The sequence below is a fragment of the Dipodomys merriami genome, unplaced genomic scaffold, assembly GCF_024711535.1.
Source record: "Dipodomys merriami isolate MVZ:Mamm:240054 unplaced genomic scaffold, mDipMer1.0.p SCAF_3, whole genome shotgun sequence".
In the NCBI taxonomy this organism is placed as follows: domain Eukaryota; kingdom Metazoa; phylum Chordata; class Mammalia; order Rodentia; family Heteromyidae; genus Dipodomys; species Dipodomys merriami.
In genome coordinates, this window is record NW_027204492.1 from 19,429,313 (window position 1) to 19,455,196 (window position 25,884).

The following is a 25,884-nucleotide window of genomic DNA, read 5'->3' on the forward strand; positions in this document are numbered from 1 at the left end:
TTTACTTGAGCAAAGGATGTCTTTTCCTAATTCTCACAACGGAGCTGCGTGCTCCCCTCCTCCATTATTCCACTGTCTGTATGCAGGGACCTCCAAATGGGAAAATGAGAAAGCTGCTCAGAGTTTGTTCAATTCAGGCCTGTCCTTTCTCAGATGGAAAGTTCATAGCTCAGGAAAGGAAAGCTTTGACAGACTTTTGGCAGTCAGTCGGGGAATAGGGTACGTACCAGTATTGTCCCCCAGAATCCACCAGGTACATTTCATCTGAGGACAGCTTGCGATGCAGCTCCTGGGTTGGGCTGAGAATGGGAGAGAACACTAAAAGGAGTAGCCTAGCACGGTTGGGGGGGGGAGAGCGGGGGTGGGGGGGGGGAGGGAGGGGTCAGGGGGCGCTGAGTGAAAGCAGAAGAACTCCCTCCTCCCTCTGGACTGGGTTTTCAGGCTCTTCTGCTGAGGGAAATGAGTGGAAGTCTTCCCACTGGGTCCTGGGAAAATACTCAGCTTCTATTGCTGCTGTCCTGACCACACTTTTGTTTATCTTGCACTTGGCTGAACAAGGGAACAAGGCCTTGGTCCTTATGGGAAGGAGGAAGGAATGTGCCCAGGATGTGGAGGGTACTAGGAAAATTTTAGAGACCACCTAGTTCACCCATTCTCTTAACATAGGGAGATACTGGCCCACAGAGGCAAAAAAGCCTGAACGAGGTCATGAAGGAAACAGGGCGGAGCTTGGTTTGGGTTTGGATGGTCCCTCTAGCACTCTTTGTCTATCTTCCTGATGTATTTGAAAACAGAGCCCCCTCACCAAATGGCAGGGACCCCAAGGGTGAGCCTGAGCAAAAGATTAGAGGGCTGAGAAGTCCTTACTCTGCTATTCTCTAGCTCTTCTAGGGAGAAGGGGTCAGGACAGAGTAGCTGAAGGCTTGAGAGGCATTAGGATGAACCAGGGTGGGAGTTCTAAAGATAAACAAGGTTTTTTCATCGATGGGGCATCCACCATTTCCTGCTATGCCCATGCCAGGCTAAGGCATCTGGCCAGTTTGGCACTCCAAAATTTATTAAGCAAACTTACAGTGATTTGTTTTCAATGGGGCCAAGTATCTGGCTAGCTTGTATCTTGGATTCACCATTATTGGTCAGACTGAGTGAAAAGATGTTTCTCTGTAAGTGCTTATGAACTTTAAGAATTGGCTAACTGCCAGGCACTGGTGGCTCACATAATCCTAGCTACTCAAGAGGCTGAGATCTGAGGTTCATGGTTCAAAGCCGGCTGGGTCAGGAAAGTCTGTGAGACTCTTATCTCCAATTAATACTTACAAAACCAGAAATGGAATTGTAGCTCAAAGTAGTAGAGTACTAGCCTTGACCAAAAAAAACCTCAGAGACAGTGCCCAGGCCTTAAGTTCAACCCCCATGACCACCACCACCACCACCAACAAAAGAATTGTCTAACATAAGTTGGGCACAATGGCTCAGTACTTTGAAGGCAAAGATTAGGATGATCATAATCCAGTCACTCTGGGCATAAATGTGAGACCCTATTAGAAAATAAGGCAAAAGGGCAGGGGATATAACTCAAGTAATAGATTGCCAGCCTAGAAATTGCAAGGCCTTGAGAACTGACTAATAAAACTAAGTCCCAGCATCCTATAGGGAAGATCACTAAGACTTCTTGTTTCAAGGACAGTCCCAGTCCTAGACTAAGCTCCTCCCCTTAGCCTTCACAGTGCTCAGAGCTGAGAGACTCAAACCCTAAATGTGACTCGGGGCCCAGTGCACCCCCCCCCGACCCCTGTACCCACAACCACAACCATTAAAACCCGAACCCTAGAAAACTCTTTGTCCCGAAATACCTGTAGTGGGCTAGGGCAGCATTCAGGCCACTCGCAGAAATGGTTTGGAAACTGGGTCCAGAGGAAAAGTCTTCTTCTCTGGACATGCAAAGCAAAGAATGGTGAATGAATGGGCCTGGGGACTAGGCTATATCCTGGATTCCCACAAGAACTCATGAGGGCCACAACTGTCTTCACCTCAGCCTGACTCCATTTGTCTCTCCAAGCTCCACCTCCTGCCTCCTTTTTTGCCAGCTCTGTCCTGTCACTGTACAGCATTCAGAAACAGTGGACAGACTGTGAACACCCACTGTACCCATCTACCTTCTGGAAATGTTCTAGTCCAGGACTGCTGGCCAAAGTTAGCCTCCCCTAGGGAGACTGAACTGTGTCTGAAGCACACGCTAGGGGGTGCTGATGAGTTGTCCCGCTTTTCTGTGGGGTCGGAGAATGTCATCCAAACACCTCCAGCACAGCTCCCAGACCACCCAAGAAACTCAATCTGACTTCCAAATACAAGGATGATCTTTCTCCTAAGTAAGGGTACTAATTACCCCTCGCTGCCCCACCCCCACAGCAAAAGATAATCATTCTCTTACCCTCGAAACTTGTCCAAGAGCTGTGCCCCAGAGAACTCATCCACAGTGCCTTTTGGCACGTTCTTCTCCAGCCACACCAAGTACCGAATCACAGCCACAGCATCCCGCACCTGGAGCAGGAAGCAGAGAAGCAGTGGAGGTGCGGCCAAAGAAGCAGCCACAGACTCTAGATGAAGATCCCATAGCTACTCTGGAATTTGGTGTCATAAAAACTAGGATGACTGGTTATTTGATATCAAAGGATTCCCATTTGTGTTTATATCTGATTATAGTGTGCCTGTGTTTTTTTAATAAAAGCATTCTTATCTTTAGAGATACTTACTGAAGTGTTGACAGCCAGAATGATATGATAGCTGGAATTTGCTTTAAAATAATCTAGCAGCGGGAGTGGGAGTGGAGGGCACGGAAGTGGGTTTATAGATGAAACTATGCCTTGATTACTGAAGCTGGGTAATAGGGGACACAAGGGATCGTTATGCTATTTTTCTCTACCATAGCATGTGTTTAAAATTTCCCCTAAGAACAAGTTTTTCAATATGAAATAGTTTATCCTAATTTTACCAAGACTATTTCCCAAAAGTGAGCCATCCCTCTTGCTAGGGTAAGGAAATCATTATGGCTAACACTTATTTAACACTTAGAATGTACCAGGCAGTGCTCAAAGCAATATATATTTTACTGAGTTTCACAATAACCATATGCTGTAAGATTACTTTTTTTGAGACAAGGCCTTGCTATGTAACCCAGGTTGGCCTTGAAATTGAAATCTTCCTGCTTCAACCTCCTGAGTGCTAGGATGACAGGTATAAACCACCATGCCCAGCTAAAATTCCTATTTTAATGTATGCTAAAAATGAAAAGAAATAAATGTCAGGAAAACAAACCAGGCTCTTGGGTGGCAAGTATGAGAGAAAGGGGGGAGAGGAAATGGAAAGGGGGATGAGGGTGAATATGGTCAAAGTACTTTAGAAACATGTTTGAAAATAGAATAATGAAACTTGTTGAAATTGTTTTAGAAAGGGAGGAGGGCAAGTGGGAGTAAGATGGAGGGGGTGAGTTTGATCAGGGTACATTGTAGGTGTATATTATATATACACATATAGGGTGTATATAAAATATGTAATATATTTTCTTTTTCTTCATCCCCATTATCATCTCCTTCCACATTCCTCTGATTAGTATTTTGATCCCCATTTTACATAGGATACTGAAGTCCAGAAAAGTGAAATAACTTGCCCAAGGTCTAGGTAGAAGGTGGAGTTGATGCCTGGCCCCAAACCTACACCCAGGAGTTTGGTGTCTGCTTCTTTGTTTCATTGAATGTCTTCTTCAGGCTCCTCTGCCAAGCTTCCCTTTCTAACCCTTCACACCAAGAGCTCCAAAGGGCCAATTAACATCAGAAGTGAACTTACGTGGCTGGACTTGAGGAGGGTCTGCTCCTTGCTGTTCTTTATTGCCTTGGTCACCATCACTGGGGAGTAGTCATCTTCCTGGAGTTTCTCCTGTTGGGATCAAAGAAGCAGAGGAAGACTAGGAGTACCCTCCAGGGCACAGTGATACTTCCAAAGGACCAGCAGGGCTAGGCACTGGTGGTTCACACCTATCATCCTAGCTTCTTGGGAGGCTAAGAATGGGAAGATCACATTATTCAAGGCCAACTGGGACAGAAAAAATCGCAAAATCCCTTTTCAACCCGTAGCTGGGCCCAGGGGCACATACTTACCATCCTAAGCTATGTGAGAGGTTGAGGTTAAGAGGATCACAGTTCAAGGAAAGCCCAGGCTTTCCCAATGGAAGGAAATATGGACATGTGGTATGTGCCTCTCATCCAAGCTAGGATGGGAATCCTAAAATATGTGAATCATGGTCCAAGGGTATGCCTGGCAGAAAGTAAGACTGTATCTCAAAAATAGCCAGCATAAACCAGGGCTGGAGATATGTCTGTGGCAAAGCTCCTCGTTAGCAAGTATGAGGCCTTGAGTACCAAATAAATTGAGGCTTACTACTTCTTCAGAGTAATGACCTCTCCTTTAGACACTCTCTGGCTATGCAGATCTTGCCTAGGCATGCGACCCACTCACTCACCCTCCCTCCCTCCAGAAAGGCTCCTATAATGAGCAGGCTTGTTGGCAGTTCATTCCCTACAGAACTCTGGCATAGCTCAGAGCCAGCCTGGCCTGTGGCATCCAAGGGCTGTTTTAACAGTGTGAGTTTCCTGTATATATCATAGCATTCATTACCATTTACTGAACACCTACCAGGTATTGGCCATTGGGCTGCATTGATACTATCTCGTTTAAATCTCAGAGTAACTCCTCCTATAAGGTCAGGACTCTTAGTGTTATTTTACAGGTGAAGAAACAAATACCGAGGTTGGCTAACCTGCTTATCCCAAGTCATTGCACAGGAGTAGAGTTGGGTTCAATGTCATGTTGACCTGTGTCTAAAATTTCTGCTTGATTAGACCAGGCTGTATTGTTTCTAACCTCTTCCACAACTATATAAACTTTCCATGGGCAGAGAACTTTCTGCTCTCTTCCTAGGGGAGCCTAGAAGGGAATACACAGACATTTGTTGACTAACCAGATGATGGAATGACTGAGGGGCTTTGGCTCCATTTTAACTCAACACTTACTGGATCTGGAATAGTGGAAGTTACCTGGCAAACTCACATTGGGTATCACTTCATAAAGCCCATGTGTGGTATATTTGGTCCCAATCCAGACCTTCACATTTCCTAAGGTGTAGGCCTGGACACTGTCTTGAACTTGACTGTAGTCCTCAATTTGCACACACATGGATTCTGTGCAGTTTGAGTTCAGGTACTGCAGAGTCTCAGGACTAAAACGGCTCTTGTTTGCAAATAACCTGGGTAGAGAAAAAAGCTGGGCAGTATCCCCAGTATCTGCTAAAGATAACAGAAAAACCTATAGGCACACATGTAGACTCTTTGTTCCTAAAGGTCAGAGGAAGAGGGAGCCAGCATAGCATTGGGAGCCAAGCAGACCACATTGAGATTTGTTAGGAGCAAAGAAGGAGGGGTTATGAATATCCAACAGGAGGTTTCCCAGGGTGGGGATCCTGTTACAGCAGGCTCTGGGCAGCCTGAAGGCTGGATATTGGGGACAAAGAGAAGGTAGAAGTTGAAGGAAATTCAAGACTGCTAGCGAAGGAAAAGCCATACCTGATGGAAGAGTTTGTGAGCAGAGTGTAGGAATAGAAGAAAGGGTTGAAGGGGATGTCACGGCTGCGAAGGTTGAAAAGCCCTGGGAAAAGAATTATAGGGACTGAAATTCAGGCCTGTTTTGAGGATCTTTGAGATGCTGAAGGAGATTACATACCTTTTATCCACCACAGTAATGCAGATACAAAGTAGTTAAGACATAGCTTTCATGGCCCTTAGAATGGCTGAAGTCTAGCCATAGAGATTGGGCAGAAATCCCTGATCTTTCCCTTAAGTAGTAGACAGAAGTATTCTGCTGCTTGGGTCAGTCCATTCATCCCATGGCTTGTGGCTCACCCCAGCTTGCTCAGCCTCCTTACTCTGCAGACATGAGCTTCTGATCTGTTTTCCCTGAGGTCCCATAGGCCACTGGTGAGCACATGGGTGTCTGGGGGAAGGGCTCTGTGCCATAGGGCTCAAGGACCTTATGTACATCCATGTCCACAAATCCAGACTCACAGGCTGTCTCATCAAGCGCTGACAGAAGAACAGCAGTTGGAGCCATGCTATGCTTCTGCATCTGACTTCGGATGTCAGATACTTTCTCCTGCCAAGTGCTCCCTAGAAGCAAAGAAGCCCAGAAGAAATTGTAAGCGGTATATCTTGTCTTTGACAAATAGTTCCTGGAGGACTCCCTTAGGATAATAGTTTCCTTGCCTTTTTTTTTGTGCAAGGCTTTGCAAATAAATACAAAGCCAGAGCTCTAACACTAAGCTATGAACCTAACCCTTCATTTTGTTTTAAAAAAGCAAAAAGTAGAACCTTAGTTCAAACAAACTTGCTGTATACTCCGTGATGACATGGACTCTGGGCCTAGACTGGACTCAGATTTTAGTTTTTCCTTTACTAGTTGGGTGACATTGGGTGAATCACTTAATTCTCCATGTCTTATTTTGTACATCTGTAAAATGGGGATGAGTTGCTATGACTAAAGCATATAGAAAGGTGTCTTGACATTTAGTAAGTCTGGTTGACTTTTCTGATGGATAAACATGCAAAAGAAAACAGGAGAACCAGCCTAATTGAAGAGCAAAGGGAGAGGCCTGGGGCCATACTGGATGCTCCCCTGAAGTAACTCTAGGATTTAAGAGGTCACAAGTATTGGGCTAAGCACTTCATGTACATTGTTTTCATTCTTACCCCATTTTTAGATAAGAAAACTGAGGCTTTAGAGACATAAAGTGACTTGTCTAGGGTTTTATGTGTTTAAGTGGTAAAACTGGGATTTGAACCCAAGGGCTGTGTGACTACATGCCCCATATTCCTCATCTGTACAAACAGTGTATTGTCTTACTAGTATTTCTAACCTGTTAAGCTATCCCTAAATTATGTATCACAGTGCAGCCCTTCCTAGGATGCTTGTATGAGAGTTCTAGGGCTTCTTTCCATGCCCCCCTGCAAGGTATAGTTTCCCATGGTGGGACTAGGAAGGTTGTTGTTTTTTTTTTTTAGAAAGTCATAAACATGGGCCGGAAATGTAGCTTAGTGGTAGAGTGCTTACCTAGCATGCATGAAGCCCTAGGTTCAATTCCTCAGAACCATATAAACACAAAAAGCTAGAAGCGGTAGAGTGCTAGCCTTGAGCAAAAAGAAGCTCAGGGACAGTGGCCAGGCCCAGAGTTCAAGCCCCAGTACTGGCAAAAAAAGAAAGTCATAAACATTAAGGATCCTACTTAGGCCCAGATAGCATAAATGGTAAGTTAATGCCATTAAGAACTTTGTGCAAACAGGTAAATGTATTCAACAAGAACCAAAGGTTTGGGTATGATATACTTGGGGGAAGTTATTTTATTACGGAAAAACAAATATAAAGTTTATCATTTTAGCCTCAATTTTTAATGTGTTAGTACTGGGGTTTGAACTCAGGGCCTTATGCTCCTGTTTAGCTTTTTCACTCAAGGCTGGATCTCTAACATTTGAGCGACAGCTCCACTTTGGCTTTTTGGAGATGAGTCTCAAGGTACTTGTCTTCATGGGCTGGCTTTGAATGTGCTCTTCAGATCTCAGCTTCCTAAGTAGTTATGATTAAGTGTATAAATCATCAGTGCCCAGCTTCTTTAGAGTACACAATTTGATTGGTTTAAGTGTATCTCAATGTTTTGCAATCATAACCACTATCTAATTCTAAGACATTTTCATCATCCTAAAAGGAAACCTAATACCCATTAAAGAGTCATGCCCAGTTCCCTCCTCCTTCCAGCCCTCTCCTTCCAGAAACGACTATTTTCTGTTCATGGTTTTACCAATGTTTGATGTTTCATATAAATGGAATCATACAGTACGTGGCCTTCTCTGAGTGGCTTTTCTCACTTAGAATTATGTTTCATGATTCAATAATATAATACATTTTAGAGAAAAATGAAACTTAAATGTTCAGAGGCATAGAGCTATCTTTGAGTAGCTAACTTTTCATGTTCTGCCCTATACTCCCTCTACTGTCTACCCTGCTTTTAAAAATTGCAAGGGGATGGAACGAAAATCTCTCTTGTCTAAGCTTTTTGAAGCTGAATTTTGTGTGTAGGCTTCCAGGCTCAGCTCTGGTTCTGGATAGCTTTCCATTGAAGATTGGCAGCCTGCAATATTCAGCATCTCTTTACTTGTGGAAAGTGATTTTTAAAAAATCTATGCAAATCCTGTACCAATCTCTCCAGTTGATATTTCTTTTCTTTCCTCCACACTTTTTCCTGGCATACATGTCATCTTTATGGGAATGAGATGATTAGTTGTATTTATGATAAAACAGTCTTGGAGAAGATGTTCCTTTAAAAATGGTGGCAAGAGGCATGAAGAATGGAACATTGAAACGGATAAAGAAAAGTGGACACAATTCTCACGTTTCATTATAGCCACAATTTTGACATATCCCTCCTGCTTTTTTTACTTCTTTCCAAACTAGAAATGTTCATGTGTATAAAAATGGGCCTCTCAGATTGCCCAATGTGACTAACAATCAAAACCTATTGGCCTATTCAGAATTCCCAGAAAGGCAGGGTGGTTAGTGGCCAAGATACTGGTCAGGATTTTATTATTTACAAGAATCCTAGAGAAACTTTACCACAAAAGGTGAAGGACACCACCCAGGCACTGAGTTCAAGCCGCAGAAATGCCGCACATGCATGTGCACACACACACGCATACACACACAGAATTCTAAAGCATACAGATCCTATGAGATAGTTAGATGGTGCTACTGAGGTCAATGTTATGGATATTAGATTTTCCGGGCCAGCTAACTTTTCTTTGTGGTACAGCCAAAACCCAAATCTTCTTTTATGCCAGGACTTACCCTAAAGTTAATTGTTCACTTTTGTCCATGCCAGATATCTCACAAAACTAAATTCCTCATTGTAGGAGAACAAGATGTAAAAAGGGCCAAATGATTTCATAAACCAGTTCCCACTATCAGACAAGCAATTCCTATCATGTCTTTCCTATTCAATTCCCTTTCTTTGACTCTCATTTCCTCCCTTCCTCATATTTCATATCCCAACACTATTTATTTCAGTATTTTTTTGTCAATCATGTGCCTTGAAATTTGGACCTAAGCACTGTCCCTCAACTCTTCAGCTCAAGGCAAGTGCTCTACCACTGGAGCCACAGCACCACTTCCAGTCTTCTGGTGGTTTATTGGAGATAATATTCTCATGGACTTTCCTGCCCGGGCTGGCTTTTAGCCTCAGTCCTCAGATCTCAGCCTTCTGAGTAGCTAGAATTACAGGCATGAGTGACCACTACCCAGCTTATTCTCATATTTTCTTTTTGTTGTTGTTGTTGGTACTGGGGCTTGACCTCTGGGTCTGGGCACTGTCCCTGTGCTCTTCAGCTCAAGGCTAGTGTTCTACCACTTGAGCCACAGCGCCACTTCCATATTCTCATATTTTCTAAACAGAGTTCTAAGGACTCAGATTCTCTGTGGAAAGGGGGTAAAAATTCTCCACTTTCATCAAGCATCTCAGGGCTAGGAGCATAGCTCAAATGGTAAAATGCTGCTTGCCTAGCAACTGTAAGATCCTAAGTTCAAATCTTAGTATCATCAAAAGAAAATTTTAACCAAGCCTTTTAAGTGACATGCTAAGTTTGTAATCCATTTGGTTGGGACCTCTGTTGGTGACTTTTCCAGCCAAAGGAGCAGCAGTGGGGACCTCTGTTATGAGGAAGCCATTGTGGTACTCATTAGAAAGAGGGATGGGCTTACTCAATCACCTATGAATTCCTCCTGCAGGGCATAAATGGGTTCGCTTGGCACTGGTGGCCTCTCAGAGCCCCACACCAGGTCCACAAGATTGGTGGTAATGGATACCAGTTCTCTGTTGACTTCTTGAAGGGCCAGGTCATAAACCATCCAGGTAACTGTAGAGATAGGAAAGAGTCAAGGAAAACTGGTTCAAGCAAAGTTAGGTTTGCTTTTCTTTGCCTCCCACTTCAGTCCTGTAGCTCCAGTTGTCTTAAGCTTCCCCTTAAGTGTGGTCCTGCTGCAATGCAGCCCCCCCCCATCCTTCTCTTTGTGTTTTCTTAGGCTAAATTGCTGAGCCCACCTCAATGCTCTCTAGTGCCAACTGGCTAATCTTGTCTTTTTAAGTGTCAATGGGTGGGAGTTGATACTCTTTAGCGTATTCATCATTTTTACCATGATTTGATGCCATTATTTAAAATAATAGTGATGTTCAGATATTGGGTAGGTTGATAAAGAATTTAGTTTGGAAGTTGGAAGTTTTCCTGGCGTATTCAGGAGGATTCTACCTTTGAGAGTATCGTCAGCTGCCTGGGATCATGATCTATTATTATTATTATTATCTTTAAGTAATTGTATTCATTCTTTTTAATGTGTCTCAATTACACAGCCATCAATATAACTTTGTTGCAAAATATTCTGCAACTACAACTTCAAAACCGTATTTTTTTGTCAGTCATGGGGCTTGAACTCTGAGCCTGAGCAGTGTTCCTGAGCTCTTTTTGCTCAAGACTAGTGCACTACCACTTTGAACAATAGCTCTACTTCTGTTTTTTTCTGGTGGTTCATTGGAGATAAGAGTCTCATGGACTTTCCTGCCCAGGCTGGCTTTGAACCATGATCCTCCTATCACAGCTTCCTGAGCAGCTAGGATTACAGATATGAGTCACCAGCACCCAGCTCAAAACAATATCTTTAGGGTCATATTACCCCTTTTGAGAAAGTATGTTTTTTACTACCCAGGAGGCTAAGACACTCTGTGGACAAGCCCAAGAATACAGGGATGAACATACCAACCGAGAAGAGGAAGGGATCCACACCCACACGCCCTCCAGTAGGAATTTCAGCAGCAATCCAAGTGGTAATGGAATTATAACTCACTGAAAGACAGGAAGAAATGCAAAGGTTACCTCCAATGCCATCCTTAGATTCCTCTAGCCAGGCCTCTGTCTGCAACAGTCCTCCATGTGTCTACCATCAGTCTTAAAGGGCAGAGATAGATTCAAATTATTGGAGCTTCCCAAATGGACCCAGCAGAACCTTGCATATAGTCCCTCATCTTTGCCCTCCCAATCCTAATCTGGGTTCTATGGCTTTGAGGGGGACAGATCCATTTGGGCCTTCTACCTTCTTTATGGAGTTCCCAGTTGCAGTCCATCTGTCTCTCTGCCTGAGTCCAGTACCGACTGTCAGTCCAGACACCTGCCTTCCTCATGGTCACCACAGCAATACCTGGGCAGAAAAGAGAAACCTGGAGTAGAGGGGGAAGGTGATGATGAAGAGTGTGACTTTGATGGATGTGAAATTGAGTACTGACTCTGAAGATGTTACAAGGGGCCTCTAGAAAGGGTTTATCGTCTCCACTGGATGGAAGAGGATGTGTTAAGAATAAGACCTTGGTGGTAGAACATCTTGGTGAAACTTCTCTCTTTGTGTTGTAGTCTTGTAGAGGAAGCCATTCTTTTAGCAGGAGAAGTAGCTTTTTTGTGAGTTGAAAAGAGCTGATAATACATATGGGTGCCCTTAGGAAAGAGAAAACTTGGTGTTGAGACTTGGTGGCTAATAAGAACACTGAGCCTGAGGTTTAGCTTACAGTGGGTAAGGCCAAGCAGCTTGAAGTTCAGGAAGGAATGTTTAAGGATCAGCAAAAGAATCTGGCTTCCATTGAAGAGGCTGGGACGCAGGTAGGAGCCCCTTTAGAAACAGGGGCATTATTAAGAGCTTCTGGATCTGGGTCTCATTTGGCCATGTGAAGTGATATCTATAAAAAAGACCTGTAAATTAAAACTTATCTCCAAGTGAGCTATCATATGAAAGAATGAATGGGTCCCTTGTGGGTAAATATAGAAGTCGTAACTATCTCAGTAATGGAATCCAGGGAGTGCTGGGTTGGGCCTAGCTATGGCAGCAGCATGGGAAGTAAGCCAGAAGAGTCATCTGCCTCACTCTACAGAAATGTGGCCAGTGTACTTTGAAATTTGTGCCCTGGAGAACCTGCTGATTTCAGGGTTGGGAGAGGAGGTTGAGAAAGAGAGAGAATAAGAGGAGCCTCTGTATAGATCTTGTGTCCTGGTTGCTAAGGGACTATTTATGCTAGGTCCTCTGTGACTATCTTTGGTCCACCAACAGAAGCCAAGGTGGCAGGTAATGGCTGTTACCTGCAGTTCCTGTGAAGCCTGTCATCCATGCACGCCTCTCATCATGTCTGCCAATGTATTCATTCTAGAAAATGGACGCCATAGAGTTACATCCTACATGAAGGCTCCAACTATATCCCCATTTTTTTGGTCTCATTAGTTGCAACCAGTCCCACAAGGCACCTCTGTAACTGCCTCTGTCCACTATCTTCTCTTCCTTTGAATAATTATATCTGTTTTAGTCTCAACTCCACTGTCTAGCACTGGACTTGGGGTTATATTGGACTGTTCTTCACTGGCCACCCTAACCAGAATGCAAATTCTGGGCAGTCCAGGACCATGACTTCCAAGTTTCCTTTCAGATATCCCTTCTTCCTCTCCAGTCTATAATAGCCATTTGGTACAGTGAAAATAACTTCTGCATAGAGCATCACAAACTTTGGGCCAGTTGGAACTCTGTACTCATGGATTCCTTATGAGCAGCAACCATCAAACAACAGGCTGAAAATACCCAAAAATGTTTCTACTAAAAATGTACAGACTTTTTCTTGTCATTATTCATTAAACAATACTGTATGACAACCATTTACAGAAATTTGAATTGTAGTAGGTATAAGTATTTAAAGGATATGGAAGGGTATGCATATATTATGTGCAAATACTACACTATTTTTATAAGGGACTTCAACATCCATTCATTTGAGTGTCTGTGTGGATTCTGGAGCCAACCTCCCATGGGTGACTTTATTGATTTATAATCCTTGAAGACAGATTTTGACATTTGCTTTTGCAAAAAAGAAAACTGGAGAGTTGAGGTGTGGCACAGTGGTAGCATCTGCATAGTAAGTTTGAGGCTCTGAGTTTGAAGCACAATACCACCAAAAAATAAAGAAAAATGGAAACACTCAACAGAAAGAAAACAGTCTCAGATACCATCAGATATGTGTCCAAAGTTCTTAGCCATCCCCATCAAGTGGGAAACTAATTTAAGAAACCTTATTGGCACTGAAAATGCCTGTTCTTCCAGGTGGGCTGTTACTTGATGTAGAGTGGGTAGAAAGTGTGCAGGCAGAGCCACTGATGGAAAGGGGTGGGCTACTGAGGGAGATCACTGCTTTGGGGAAAGTAGTTCTTATTCAGACTGTTGTGTTTTTTAGACTGTGTGCCCTTCTCAATTGTATATGGTACATGCTTGTGTATCCCAGAACTCACTGTTTCATCCAGCTGGTTCTAACAAGGCCAGGGTCAAAAGGAAATTTACAGTAGTTCTACTCAAATTCTCAGCCTCCCTTCTAACCTTTCAGGGCAGGGATGACCCAGACACACCTTCTGTATCTGCCACTACCTAGGAATTAGTCAAAACTAATTCAGATAGGGTAAGGTTGAGCACAGAAATGGTAGGACAAAGGGTGAACCAATGTAGCAGTGATACCCACTAGGCACTATGTTAAAAATGAACAACACAACTTGTGGGGGAGCCATTGGGGGGGGAAACTGAGAGAAGAGGTGATATTGTTAAAAAAGAAATGTATTAATTTCCTGACACGTAACTGTAACCCCTCTGTATGTCACCTTTATAATAACAATAAAAATTAACTTTGAAGTTGTTTTATATCCTTCTGAAGGTCAAGGAGATTTGGCTGTGTCTTCCCTCTTGTGTAAAGGACTATGTTTTTTTTTTTTTGTTTTTTTGATATTTGCAGGTCTTGGGGCTTGAACTCAGTCTGGGCTCTGTCCCTGAGCCTCTCTGTGCTCAAGGCTAGAGCTCTACCACTTGAGCCACAGTGCCACTTCTGGATTTTTTCAAGAGTTTATTGGAGATAAGAGTCTCAAGGACTTTCCTGCCCGAGCTGGCTTTGAACCATGATACTCAGATATCAGCCTCCTGAGTAGCTAGGATTATAGGCATGAGCCACTGGTGCCTGGCTAAGGAATGTTTTTAAAGTTGTGTTAAAACTATCATGAAAAAAAAAGAAAGAAAAAAATTATCACGTACAGGCTGAGCATAGTGGTAAACATCTGTAACCCAACTACTGGAAAATATAGGTAGGAGAATGGAAGTGGTGAGGCTGGCCTTGGGCTAAAACACAAGACCCTATCTCAAAAATAAGAAGTGAGGGCATGACTTAAATAGTAGCATACTGGGCTGGGAAGGTGGCTCAGTGGTAGAGCGCTTGCCTTGCATGCAGGAAGCCCTGGGTTCGATTCCTCAGCACCATATAAGCAAAAAAAAAGCTGGAAGTGGCGCTGTGGCTCAAGTGGTAGAGTGTTAGCCTTGAGCTGAAGAGCTGAGGGACAGCACCTAGGCCCAGAGTTCAGGCCCCATGACCAGATCCCCCCCCCAAAATAGAACTTTTCCAACAAGTCAAAAATAACAGTTGAAACCCTAGTACTGTCAAACAAAAACAAACTACCATGTGCAAGGTTTCCATTTTGATCCCTTTGATTGTCAAATGCTTTCTTTGCTTTCATTTTCTGAGTCAGAACTGCCTTCTGTTTGTGGCCTATGGCTAGCAGTTGACCCATGGTAGCACATAGGACAAGAGGAAGAGAAACAGTTGCTCACCATGTGTGCATCCGTGTCTGGGATGAAGTAGGCAGAGAGGTTCCAGGCCTGTATCTGCTGGCGGAGGGCTGTGAGTCGTGCTGTAGTATTGACCACAGTAACTGGAAGGTGCTAACAGATTATAGGAAAACACTCAAATGCACATACATTGTTTAGACAAAGTGAGACCCTACCTCCAGAGGAGCCAGCCTTTTATAATGAAAGGTGGAATGGCAGCTGATGTTATTGCTTAGTCTACAGTCAAGATGCCTGGGCTAAATCCAAAGGGCGAGGGGTAGAGTTTGGGGAAGAATCTCTGTGTCAGTAATGGGATCCGAGTGTGGGATGGGAGTGTGGGTGAGAACTATAGGAATCTGAACTCTGTTCCTGGGCCAGGTCATGAAGACAGTCTCTCTCTGGATACCTTGGGGTACAGTTAGCAAATAAAAATACAGGATGCTACTCAGCTACATTTCACTTTCCAATTAATAATGAATAGTCTTTTAATATAAGTATGCCTCATGTAGTATTTGAGACTTTTTTTTGGCGGGGGGAGGGGCAGGGAGGGAGACTGGTCCTGGGGTTTGAACTATGGGACTGGGTGCTGCCCCTGAGCCTCATTGTGCTGATGGCTAGTGCTCTGCCACTTGAGCCACCATGTCACTTTTGGCTTTTTCTAAGTAGTTTATTAGAGATAAGAGTCTCACCAACTTTCCTGCTTAGGCTGGCTTTAAATGGCCATCCTCAGATCTCAGCTTCCTGAGTAGCTAGGCTTACAGGCATGAGCCACCAGTTTATTTGGGACCCTCTTAAAATATAATATTATTTGTTGTCAGAAATTCAAATGTAATCAACCTAGTGTGTAGTATTTTGTCTAGAAACCTCTTTGGGGCTTTTTCTCAGGCTGTCGCCATTAGTCCCAAATGACAGAGGAAAGTGCATGAATACCCCCTCCTCAACACCCTCAGGAGCTGTCCAGGTAATTTGTCCTCTCCAAGACAGATATTTCTTTAAAAGACAATCTTTATAAAATGAAAACTATGTTTTTGGTTTGTAATGTTTGGCTTTATACTCAACAATATATCTAGGCTTGTATTAATATAAAAGTTATGGTAGTGAGGGGTTGGAGTGGATAGGGAAAGAGAAATTGGTTTTCTCTGTGCCAAGAGGGGGTACTAGCAGGAAGGGACTAATAAGGAAGATGAAAGAGGCTGAATGAGGTTGAAATAGATTATTAGCAACTATGAACCAGAATAATGAAACCTGTTGAAATTGTTTTGGGAAAAGGATAAGGGATCAGGGAAAGTGATAGAAGAGTGTGATTGGAATACATTGTAAACATGTGGAAAAATGTGACATCGCCCTATAACTAATGTAAACTAATTTTTAAAAAGAAGGTAGTTTGCCTAGCCATCTATTAAGTGGCTTAGAGTATTATACACTTGCCCACTCATCACACTTCCTCACCTACCCTTTCCTGGAGAAGTTCTTTAGATCCAGTTTAGCTATACAAAGAATTACTGAGTCCTCAGCTAGGAAGCTGGCCGCCTGATCTATTCAGCTGGCTCCAGTCTTCAGGCTTTCTGGCTTTCACACCCTACGTTTTTCCTCTGGCCCTTCCGCTGGCTCTTCTAGTCCCTTGGCTTCCTCCCTCCTCTCTTCTGTGCTTCCCTCTTAGCTATTTTTCTAGAATTTCTAGTTTCTTTTCTCCCATCCTCCTCCTTGCCTCTGCTTAGCTACATCAAAGGAAATTTGGGGCCTCCCCACCCCTTTCTTTCTCCCTCCCTCTGATGGGTGTTTCCCAGGCCCAGGCCAGTGTAGAAGTTAACAGCATGCTGTTAGGAAGAGTGGAAGAGAGACCAGGCATCCATAGAGAACTGAAGGGTATGTTGGGCACCTGAATCCCTACAGACAGACTGCTCTGATGGATGCTCATAACAGGGGTTTCCAGTGTGAAATCAAGAGAGAGTGTAGTTGGAAGTGCTAGCAACTGAGCCAATGGGAGAAAACCATAGGGTGGGGTCATATAGGGATGGGGCCAAGTCCTCACCGGAGGGTTGGTTGAACAGTTTCTCACATCCTTTCTTCCAAGGTTCACAGGCTTTGGGTGACTCCAGGCATAAGCTAGAAACCAAGAGAAAAATCCAGAGTTATTTAGTTACCAGAGAATTCTCAGAATGCAGAGACATTCTCCTTCATTCCCCTCCTTCACCTTGCAGAACCTCCATCCTTTGAAAGACACCATGCTGGCCAATTCTACTTAAGGATAAAAATAATCACATTTCATGGGATATCAGGCTGAATTGGATGGCACCCTGAGTCACAATCAAAGAAACTAGTTTCATCAACAAGTGATTGCCACTTTTGGGGGGGGGGTTAATGCTCATTACATCAATTCATTTTTCCTCTAATCTAAGTGGGTCTTTTCAGGGAAATGGAAATGTTGGGTGTAAATTAAATTTTTAAAATCAAATTTTCTTTGAAATATTCTATAAGATCTTACTAAATATCTACCCCCACTTTAATCTTAGTCTTCTATAATTGTAAGTATATATGTATATAAAGTATATATTTATATATGTATACACACACACACACACACACACACACACACACACACACACACACACACACACACACACACGGTTTACCGAAATTCAAGGCTCATATTGCCATTTCTTACAATCCGAATCTCCCCATATCATTCTAGGTTTATTTTTTATTTTTAAAATATTTTAATTTTTATTTTTTGCTGCTCATGTGCCTTGAACTCAGGAATTGAGCATTGCCCCTGAGTGTTACCCCTCAAGGCTAATATCACTCTACCAAAGCTCCACCTCTGGCTTTCTGGTGGTTAATTGGAGATAAGAGTCTCACAGACTTTCTTACTTGGGCTGGGTTTGAACCACAATCCTCAGATCTCGGCCTCCTGAGTAGCTAGGGTTACAGATGTGAGCTTCCACTGCCTGGCTATAGGTTTATTTTATTTTATTAAAAATTATTTTGTTCCAGTACAAGGGCTTAAACTCTGGGCCTGGATGCTATCCCTTAGCTTCTTTGCTCAAGACTGGTGCTCTAACCTATAAGCCACAACTCCACTCCCACCTTTTTTGGGTAGTTAACTGGAGATGAATCTCACAGACTTTCCTTTCCCTGCTGGTTTCAAACCATAATCCTTAGATCTTAGTCTCCTGAGTAGCTAAGATTACAGGCATCAGCTACCTGGGTGCCTGGGTCTAGGTTGATTTTAAATATAAGACATAAGGGCTGGGAAGGTGCTCAGTGGTAGAGTGCTTGCCTTGCATGCCTGAGGCCCTGGGTTCGATTGCTCAGCACCACATAAGCAAAAAGAAAAAAGCCAGAAGTGGTGCTGTGAGTCAAGTGGTAGAGTGCTAGCCTTGAGCTGAAGAGCTGAGGGACAGCGCCCAGGCCCAGAGTTCAGGCCCTATGACCGGACACCCCCCCCCAAAAAAAAGTAAGTAAAATAAATATAAGACAGAAATCCTACTCTAACATCATCTGGTGGGTGAGGAAAGGTGAATTAGCATTTAAAGAGCTCCTACTACATGCAAAACACTGAAGTCAGCAATTTAACTATTGATGCATATGGCACATACCAACATTATGGTCAACAAAGGTCAGCATATAGGACAATGGTCCCAACATGACCAACCTAATGACATCACAGCCATTTTAGTTTGCAGAAGTCCACTCCATGTTTGTGTGACAATGATTTGCCTCATAATGTTTCACAGAATGTGTCCCCATTGCTAAGTGACACACAACTCTATCTCATTTAGTACTTGAAATAATTAGACTCTAAGAGGTATGTAATGATTATTCATTTCTCAAAGACTCTTTTTGATGGAACTTGAGATAGGCTCCTCCACCCTTTTCTTAACAAGATCTTGACCTTGGCCTTCAGGGTCACTCTTGCCCCTATAGGCCTGCATTACAGTTTTAACACTACCTCCGCCTTAAATATCTAAATGATTCCTTCCACTATCTGATCACAAGCCGTGTCCTCCACCCTAGATATCTGACTTTCCCGCTCCAGCTCAGTGGGAACTCTGTCAAATCAGTTTAGCAGGAAACTCCATACTCTGGATGATTTCTCACACTCACTTGCCATGTTCCAGGCTCCTCATTCTGCTCTGGTTTAGATATCCATCCCTAGGGTGCTCTGAAAGGTTCCAAAATGAGCCCCACCTGTTCTTGATGCTTCAAGGCCCTGTTATCTCTAATAAAGCCTTTATCACTCTACAAATACCAAAATAATTTTTATCATTAACTGGAGGAATAGAAGGACTCCACCAAAGATTCAGCTCACGTCATAAAGGTTCAGAATGAAGATTGCCCCTAATGGGGCTGCATCCCAAGACAGAGAAGGTAACCTCAAGAAAGAGAGACAACCAGGGTCCTAGCCCTCACCCCAACCCTTGATGAGCCCCGGAGGAAGAGGCCAGAACTGGCCTCTAGAACAGATCAGGATGTACATACCACAGAGGAGGATAAGCCAGGGGCAGCAGCCCCAGTGAGTCAGGGCCATGGGATCTCCAGAGGCTGATGCTGAGTGGATAGGGTTAGGTGGCTTTGGAGAGTGAGGGCAAGGCTGTTTCCTTCCCCTCTTCCTCTAGGACTTTCCTAGGCAGGAGCAGACAGTGGTCAGGACTAGTAACAGGAAGGAGGCGGCTCCCTTTCTTCTTTTGTTGTGATGGGCTCAGAGAGCCACAGTGGGCAGAAGAGTCTTGGGCTTTCGCAGACAACTGGTGCAGGCTCCTCGGATAGGGTGTGAGCCCGCCCCAGGGCAGAGTCCAAAGATCTTGGAGACTGAGTAGTAACAGCTGGTTTCAATCAGCCAGTTTCTCCCAGCCCCCTCTTCAGCAGCCCTGCCCTGGCCATTCCTGAATTCTGTCTCCCTCCCTCCAGTAAGCTGTTTCCCATTAGTTCTCCCACACAAGGCACTGGGTTCAGCCTTACTTTTGCTTTGGTATGAATATTTGTCCTTCCTTCTCTGAGCTAGTTTGATCCAGAAAAAAAGCCAGTGACCTCTCTTTCTGCACCCCTTGAGGAAGTTGGTGACAACTACAATTATGTTCTTGAGCTGGTGAAAGTTCCTCCAGGACAGTCCACTGTCAAAGATGCCACCAACCCTTCCTTTGGGAGCCTCTGAATCTTATTCAGCTGCACATTCTGTACTCTGCGAAGTCCAAGCTACTTAGGGACAGTCATACCGGGCTGGTGGTAGGGTGGGGCAGGAGGAGGGTTGGCACAGAGGCACTTAGATTTCAAGGAATCAGAGGATATCACTAAAGATGGAAGTGAAAGGATCCATCACATCCATGCCAGGAGACCATGCGGATGCAGGCAGGCAGGCACAGGATTATTACAAGGTTTATTAGAGGAGCCATAAGAGAGAGCACATGGCCACCTCCACTATCTAGGTAGCAGCAGGGTCTGGGGGTAAGAAGTGAGGTAGATGGGAGCTCAGATGGGTCTGGGTGGAGAGAGGGAGGGGCCAGCTGTATGGTAGGAACTCCAGGGCTGGGAGGAGCTCAGGTCTGGGTGGAGCTGAGGACCAAAGGTGGGCATAATGCTTACAGGAAGAAGTTCCAAAAAGAGGAATTTGGGAGCTCTGAGAACTTTGGTTAGTTGGAAATGTCTTCCTACCATGGCTTCTAGAACAGGTACTTGGCTATGCTACAGTGAGGGTTGCTCCTGCATAACATGACTCTCTGTGATGGAAGTGGAGAAGGTAAGACCAGCATTGTCCCTGTACTCAGCTGTGTCACAGAGCACCATGCAACACCAATTCCAAGGCAGTGTCCAGTAAATGTTTCTAGGGCTTTTGGGTTCTTATGAGCTCAGGAAGGATTTGCTTCCAAGAGGCAAACAGACCCAGTGTATGGATTCTCAACTAGCCTGAGGGTTAAGGTACATGGCCTATTCCTATCTACTTATATGTTTGTTTGTATGTTTACCTTTTTGCAGTGCTGGGGAATGAGCTAAAGGCCTTGCAGCTGCTAGACAAATGTTCTACCTTTGAGTTTTAGCTCTAGCCCCTACTTGTTATTTTTTTTTGAAAGAGAGTCAAATTATGAAGTTCAACCTGGCCTTGTACTAGCTATATAGTCCAGTTTGGCCTTGACCTTCTGGATGCTTGGATTATAGGCATTATTGCCATGCCTGGTTTTGGTTTCATTTTAAATGCATTTGTCCTTATTTATAATAAATTCAAGACAGTTTTCAACATCCCATTAAGAAAAACAGTACAACTTTTATAGAGGGAAAGGGGACCTTTATGGAACTCCATGACAGGGCAGAGTCAAAATGAGTGAGGAAGCTTTGTAAACTTTACTTTCAGGAATCAAAGCAGAGGACAGAAGCTCTGAGCCTTTCCCAACAGATATGAGAAATCTTGTCATTTTGTGGCTGCTGAAACTTGTCTTTTCCCTATCCACTCTTTCCCACCTCTTCCAGGACTGGTGATGAGGTTATTCCCAGAGCTCTGTGGATTAAGGAAATGTTTCTTCAAAGGCCCTTTCCCTGCCTCTCAACTGTATTCACCATCCCAAAGGGCAAGGAAGTAGATCTATTGGGGTCATGCAGAGAAGGAATTCTAAAGAAAGGCTTCAAGGACAAGCACAGTCTGGTCTCTTCATCCGTGAATCTAAGAGCACTGACTGCCTCCATTTCAATGCCAATTCTGACCTGTCAGCTGCATGGTCTTGAGTGGTGACTTCACCTTTATGAGCCCTCAGGTTCTTTGCTTGTCAAATGGTGTACAGTCACATTCAATTCTCAGAGATGTGATGAGGATTAAATGGTTAATACTTAGGAAGCTCCTAGAACATTCCTGGTAGACAGTAAAAGTTAAATGCTTTGTGTTTATTAATACAAATGTATAACTTGAACCAAAGTGAGTCTCATCTGCACCTTGGCCTCTCTCTCCTTGGCATCCAACACTGCTGAAATGGCAGTTACCAAAAGCCAAGCTCAGCAGGGGCCCCAGGACCTTGAGACAAAGGACTCAGACATCCCTCCCTCATATACTGACCTCTGCCCAGGGATGGTCTCTACACAAGACTCAGGCTTCCAATTCTATCCTCTGGGTCCTTGCTTTGGCCCTGGTGATGATGATGACCTCAGCTCTTCCTTTATCTCCTTATCTCAAAACCACCCTCTTCACTTTCATCAGTTTGGGGACTTGAACTCAAGTTGGCAACAAGCCTGAAGCAGAAGGAATGATTTGGTATAGTCAGGGTGAATAGCCAAGGGTCACAGTTACATAAGTGAGGTAATGAGTACATTTCTTTTTAAACACTGTTATCCCCTGCCTCATTTTCTCCCACTTAACACTCCCCACTCTCTTCCCCCCACCAGATTGTAAAGTTCATTTCCAACATAGTGCCTATTGAGTACCACTGTTGCATTAGCTCATCCTTTGTCCTGATGTTTCTGTGGTTCCCTTTCTCTTCCACGAATCAGATAAGCTTGTATACAAGACATAGGATACAGAAAACTAAAACAGAAAGATAAAAATAGAAATAACTGCATACAGGACATAATAAGAACCTCTTAAAGGCCAAATTCTGAAAGTAGAGAAGTTGTTTTTTAGGGTCTTTCCTCTCCATGTTTTTATATTTTCTTTGTGGCTTAAGCACCCTCAAGGCTTGTCACCCTGACTTTTTTTTTTGTATATATTTTTAATTGTAAAAATACTGTTCAGAGGGGTTACAGTTACTTCAGTAAGGTAATGAGTACATTTCTATGGAGAGTTGTTACCTCCTCCTTTGTTTTTCCCCTACCATCCCTTCCCCTACCTCCCCAACTCCTCCCACCCCCCTCCTCATCGAAGTTGTAAAGTTCGTTTTCAACATAGTGTCTTGGACATCTCATTGTTACAATGGGTCAACCTATATCCTTATTTCAGCATGTTATTTCCCTTCTTCTCCCCGAATTAGAAAAATGTATATTCAAGATTCAGGGCACCAGAATCAAATACAGTGAAAACAGGGATTATACCATGGTGGAAGAACATACAAAAGAAACAAAAAAAAAATCACATGCTACATTATAAATATATTTAAAACCACAGCAAGAAAGATAAAACCATATGTGTCTCTATCTTGGGGTTCATTTCACTTAGCATCATCTTATATGGTCATATGTATATAGCTTTCGACCTATTCTGCTTGTCCTAGACATATACAAGTTATTGCAAATAAGGGAAACCATGGGACCTATGTTTGTTTGGGCCTGGCTTACTTCACTTAATGTAATTATTTCCAAGTCTTTCCATTTCCTAACAAATGGGGCAATGTCATTCTTTCTGATGGAGGCATAGAATTCCATTGTGTATATACACCACATTTTCTTGATCAATTCATATACTGAGGGCATCTGGGTTTTGATCTGGGTTTCCATTGGAATAGAGCAAGCCAGTACCCATGTCCTTCCACCTCTAAATGTCATCATGAAACTCATGTTGTACAATTGGTATATGCTAATAAAAATTTAAAATACCCAACAACCTATTAGATATTCTGAGAAAAGGCATGTAAAGTGAGCAGCAAGAACTCTTATACCAGGACCAGAGTGGCTCTGCCGTGAGAGAACCTGGGCCAAGGGAACTGGGGGGAAACCCAGGAGGAAGGAGGTGAAGGTCAAGTGGCCATGAACGTTGGCAGTAGTGGCCCAGAAATGACAAAATGCAGGCATTGGTCACAGGGAGCCCTGTAGCCTGGGGACAGATTGGTGACAACAACACAATGAGCAACCTGTTGAAAAGAACACATCTGGGCAGCAACATAGCCTGGGATAGATGTGGTATGGGACAGAGATCTAGTGGGGTTCTGAACATGTGCCTTACATTTGCTAGGATGTCTCAAGATACTGAAGATGAAACCTGTAAGAGGATTTCCAAGGTCTTGCAGTTCTTCAGGAGGAAAGGGGCCTTTGAGCTAGTGTACTTTAGGCCCCACTGCTGATGTGACCTCAGAGGCTGCCACACTGGAAAACCTTGGCTTTATACGCATGACATACGACCCCAGTTTCCAATCTCTTTTCTTATTTCATAAGGTTTCTTTTTTAAAAAAATTAAAATTGTTATTATAAAGTGATATACATAGAGGTTACACTTACATAAGTCAGGTAATGAGTACATTTCTTTTTGGACAATGTCACCCCTTCCCTTGCTCTCTTTTCATTTTCCATTGGGTTTCTTCACCACATTGAGAGACAAGTAGAGTCCTCACTAGCAGAAAAGAAGATAGACTTGGAGAAGAGTGGGAGCATTGTCTAGGTCCAAGATAACCTTCTGGCAGAACTGGAACTCAGACCTGGATCTCTTCCTTCCATTACGTTGAAGCTTCTCCATGGCACCTACTCTATGTAGCACAAAGCCATGGCTCCCATGGCTCCAATCTCTGCAGTTTAGTAACCGAAGCCTTCATCCTTTATATATCTTATTATCCCTTTCTTTTTGTACATACTCCATCAAAATCTAGCTTAGTCACCTCATACACCAAGCCCCAGACCACCTCAAATTCATCCCTCCATCTCAGGGGCTCTTGTAACACATTGTCTGAGCCTATGTTTTAAAGGTCTTGCATTGATCCCTTACTTTTCCTTCTTACGTCACTCATCCCTGAGGGCAAGATCTTGCTTTTATAGATATTTGGCTTCACCAAAGCATTCAGGACAAAGCCAGCTCAACAGAATGGGATCAACACCAGTTTGTTGAGTTGACACTAAACTCCAACAATATGTGGCCCAGCCTCTCCATCTGTCCCCTGTAGTGTCCTGAATAGCGGGTAGGGAGTGATTTTCTAGTTCCAGAAGGCTACTGTGCTACTCATGGTTGTACTTTCTATCATACCTCCTCACTGGACAAAAGCTATCTTGTGCTGTACAAATCCCAATAGGATTGAGGCAGAAGAATCATAAATTCAAGGCTGGTCTCGGAAATTGAGACTTTGTCTCAAATTTTTACAAAAAAAAAAAAAAAAAGGAGTGGTAGAGCACTTGACAAGCAAATGTGAAGTCCTGGATATGGTGTTGCTGCTGCTGCTATTGCTGCCACCACCTTCTCCCCCTCCTCTTCCTCGCCACCTCTCCTTGCCACCTCTCCTCATCCTCCTCTCTTGTTGTTGTTGTTGTTGTTGTTGTTGTTGTTGTTGTTGTTGTTGTTCTTCTTCTTCTTCTTCTTCTTCTTCTTCTTCTTCTTCTTCTTCTTCTTCTTCTTCTTCTTCTTCTTCTTCTTCTTTCTCCTTTGTCATCTACTAATATACTACCACTTCTACTTGTCCCTCTCTGTTTCTCATGCATGCATGCGCACGTGTGTGTGTGTGTGTGTGTGTGTGTGTGTGTGTGTGTGTGTGTAGGGAGTGTTCAGAGGGGAAGGAACATGAGTTTATTTTAAGGAAGTTGGTCTTTGATAGATTTTGGCCCATACCCTCTCCACCCAGACAACCTGGCAGCAGGAGTCGATCCTCTCAGGAGGAAGCCTGATTGTCCCTTTACTATAATTGGTCAATGGAGTGAGCAGCTCCTTCCCTGTTCATGGCTCCTCCTCCTTCCTCTTGCTGTTATTCTCCTCCTCCTCCTCCTTCTCATCTTCCTTATGGACTAAGTGATTATGATCCAGAAACATGGGGAGACCCAGTGGGCCACTTGACTAGGTTCTGTTCTCTGGTCAGAGGCTGAGTCAGATCCTGAGCTCCAGCTGAGTTTTATGCTCAGCCAGGCATGCTCCAAATCTGTGCTACCACCTCAAGGACCCTGAACTGCATTAAGGACGCATGACTCAAGCTAAGGCTTGCCAAGGGTCTAGTCAATTCCATTCAAGCCTCCATTTGGTGGTCTTTAGGCCCTCTCCCAGCCATCTGTTGTCTTCAGTAGCCTGATCAGTAGTCTTCAGCCATCTTGTGCTTTTTGCTTTCTCCTTTCTTGCGACACTATCCTTTCTGCTGATTTCAATGCCCCTCCAGTATGACTTTGCTTGTTCTTTATTCTCCACCTGGAACATATCCTTCCTTCTTCTCTTGGTCCTGCCAACTCCTCCCTTAGTCTCACCTCAAGGGTCACTTGATTTGG

At 43.7% G+C, this 25,884-nt stretch overlaps 1 protein-coding gene across 1 annotated transcript in view; it reads right to left on the reverse strand.

Moving 5' to 3' along the window:
* Positions 1-19,564, reverse strand: part of Xpnpep2 (X-prolyl aminopeptidase 2) — a 28,648-nt gene extending 9,084 nt beyond the window's left edge. Inside the window, exons 1-14 of the mRNA XM_070039750.1 lie at positions 19,288-19,564; positions 16,838-16,911; positions 14,809-14,919; positions 12,264-12,327; positions 11,233-11,337; positions 10,899-10,985; positions 9,858-10,004; positions 6,114-6,215; positions 5,616-5,697; positions 5,104-5,299; positions 3,844-3,933; positions 2,432-2,541; positions 1,854-1,931; positions 228-299 (exon numbers count right to left, since the gene is read on the reverse strand). Of these exons, the coding sequence (XP_069895851.1) occupies positions 228-299; positions 1,854-1,931; positions 2,432-2,541; positions 3,844-3,933; positions 5,104-5,299; positions 5,616-5,697; positions 6,114-6,215; positions 9,858-10,004; positions 10,899-10,985; positions 11,233-11,337; positions 12,264-12,327; positions 14,809-14,919; positions 16,838-16,911; positions 19,288-19,336 (1,367 nt within the window). The 5' untranslated portion in view covers positions 19,337-19,564. The remainder of the gene's footprint in view (positions 1-227; positions 300-1,853; positions 1,932-2,431; positions 2,542-3,843; positions 3,934-5,103; positions 5,300-5,615; positions 5,698-6,113; positions 6,216-9,857; positions 10,005-10,898; positions 10,986-11,232; positions 11,338-12,263; positions 12,328-14,808; positions 14,920-16,837; positions 16,912-19,287) is intronic.
* Positions 19,565-25,884: the final 6,320 nt, after the last annotated feature.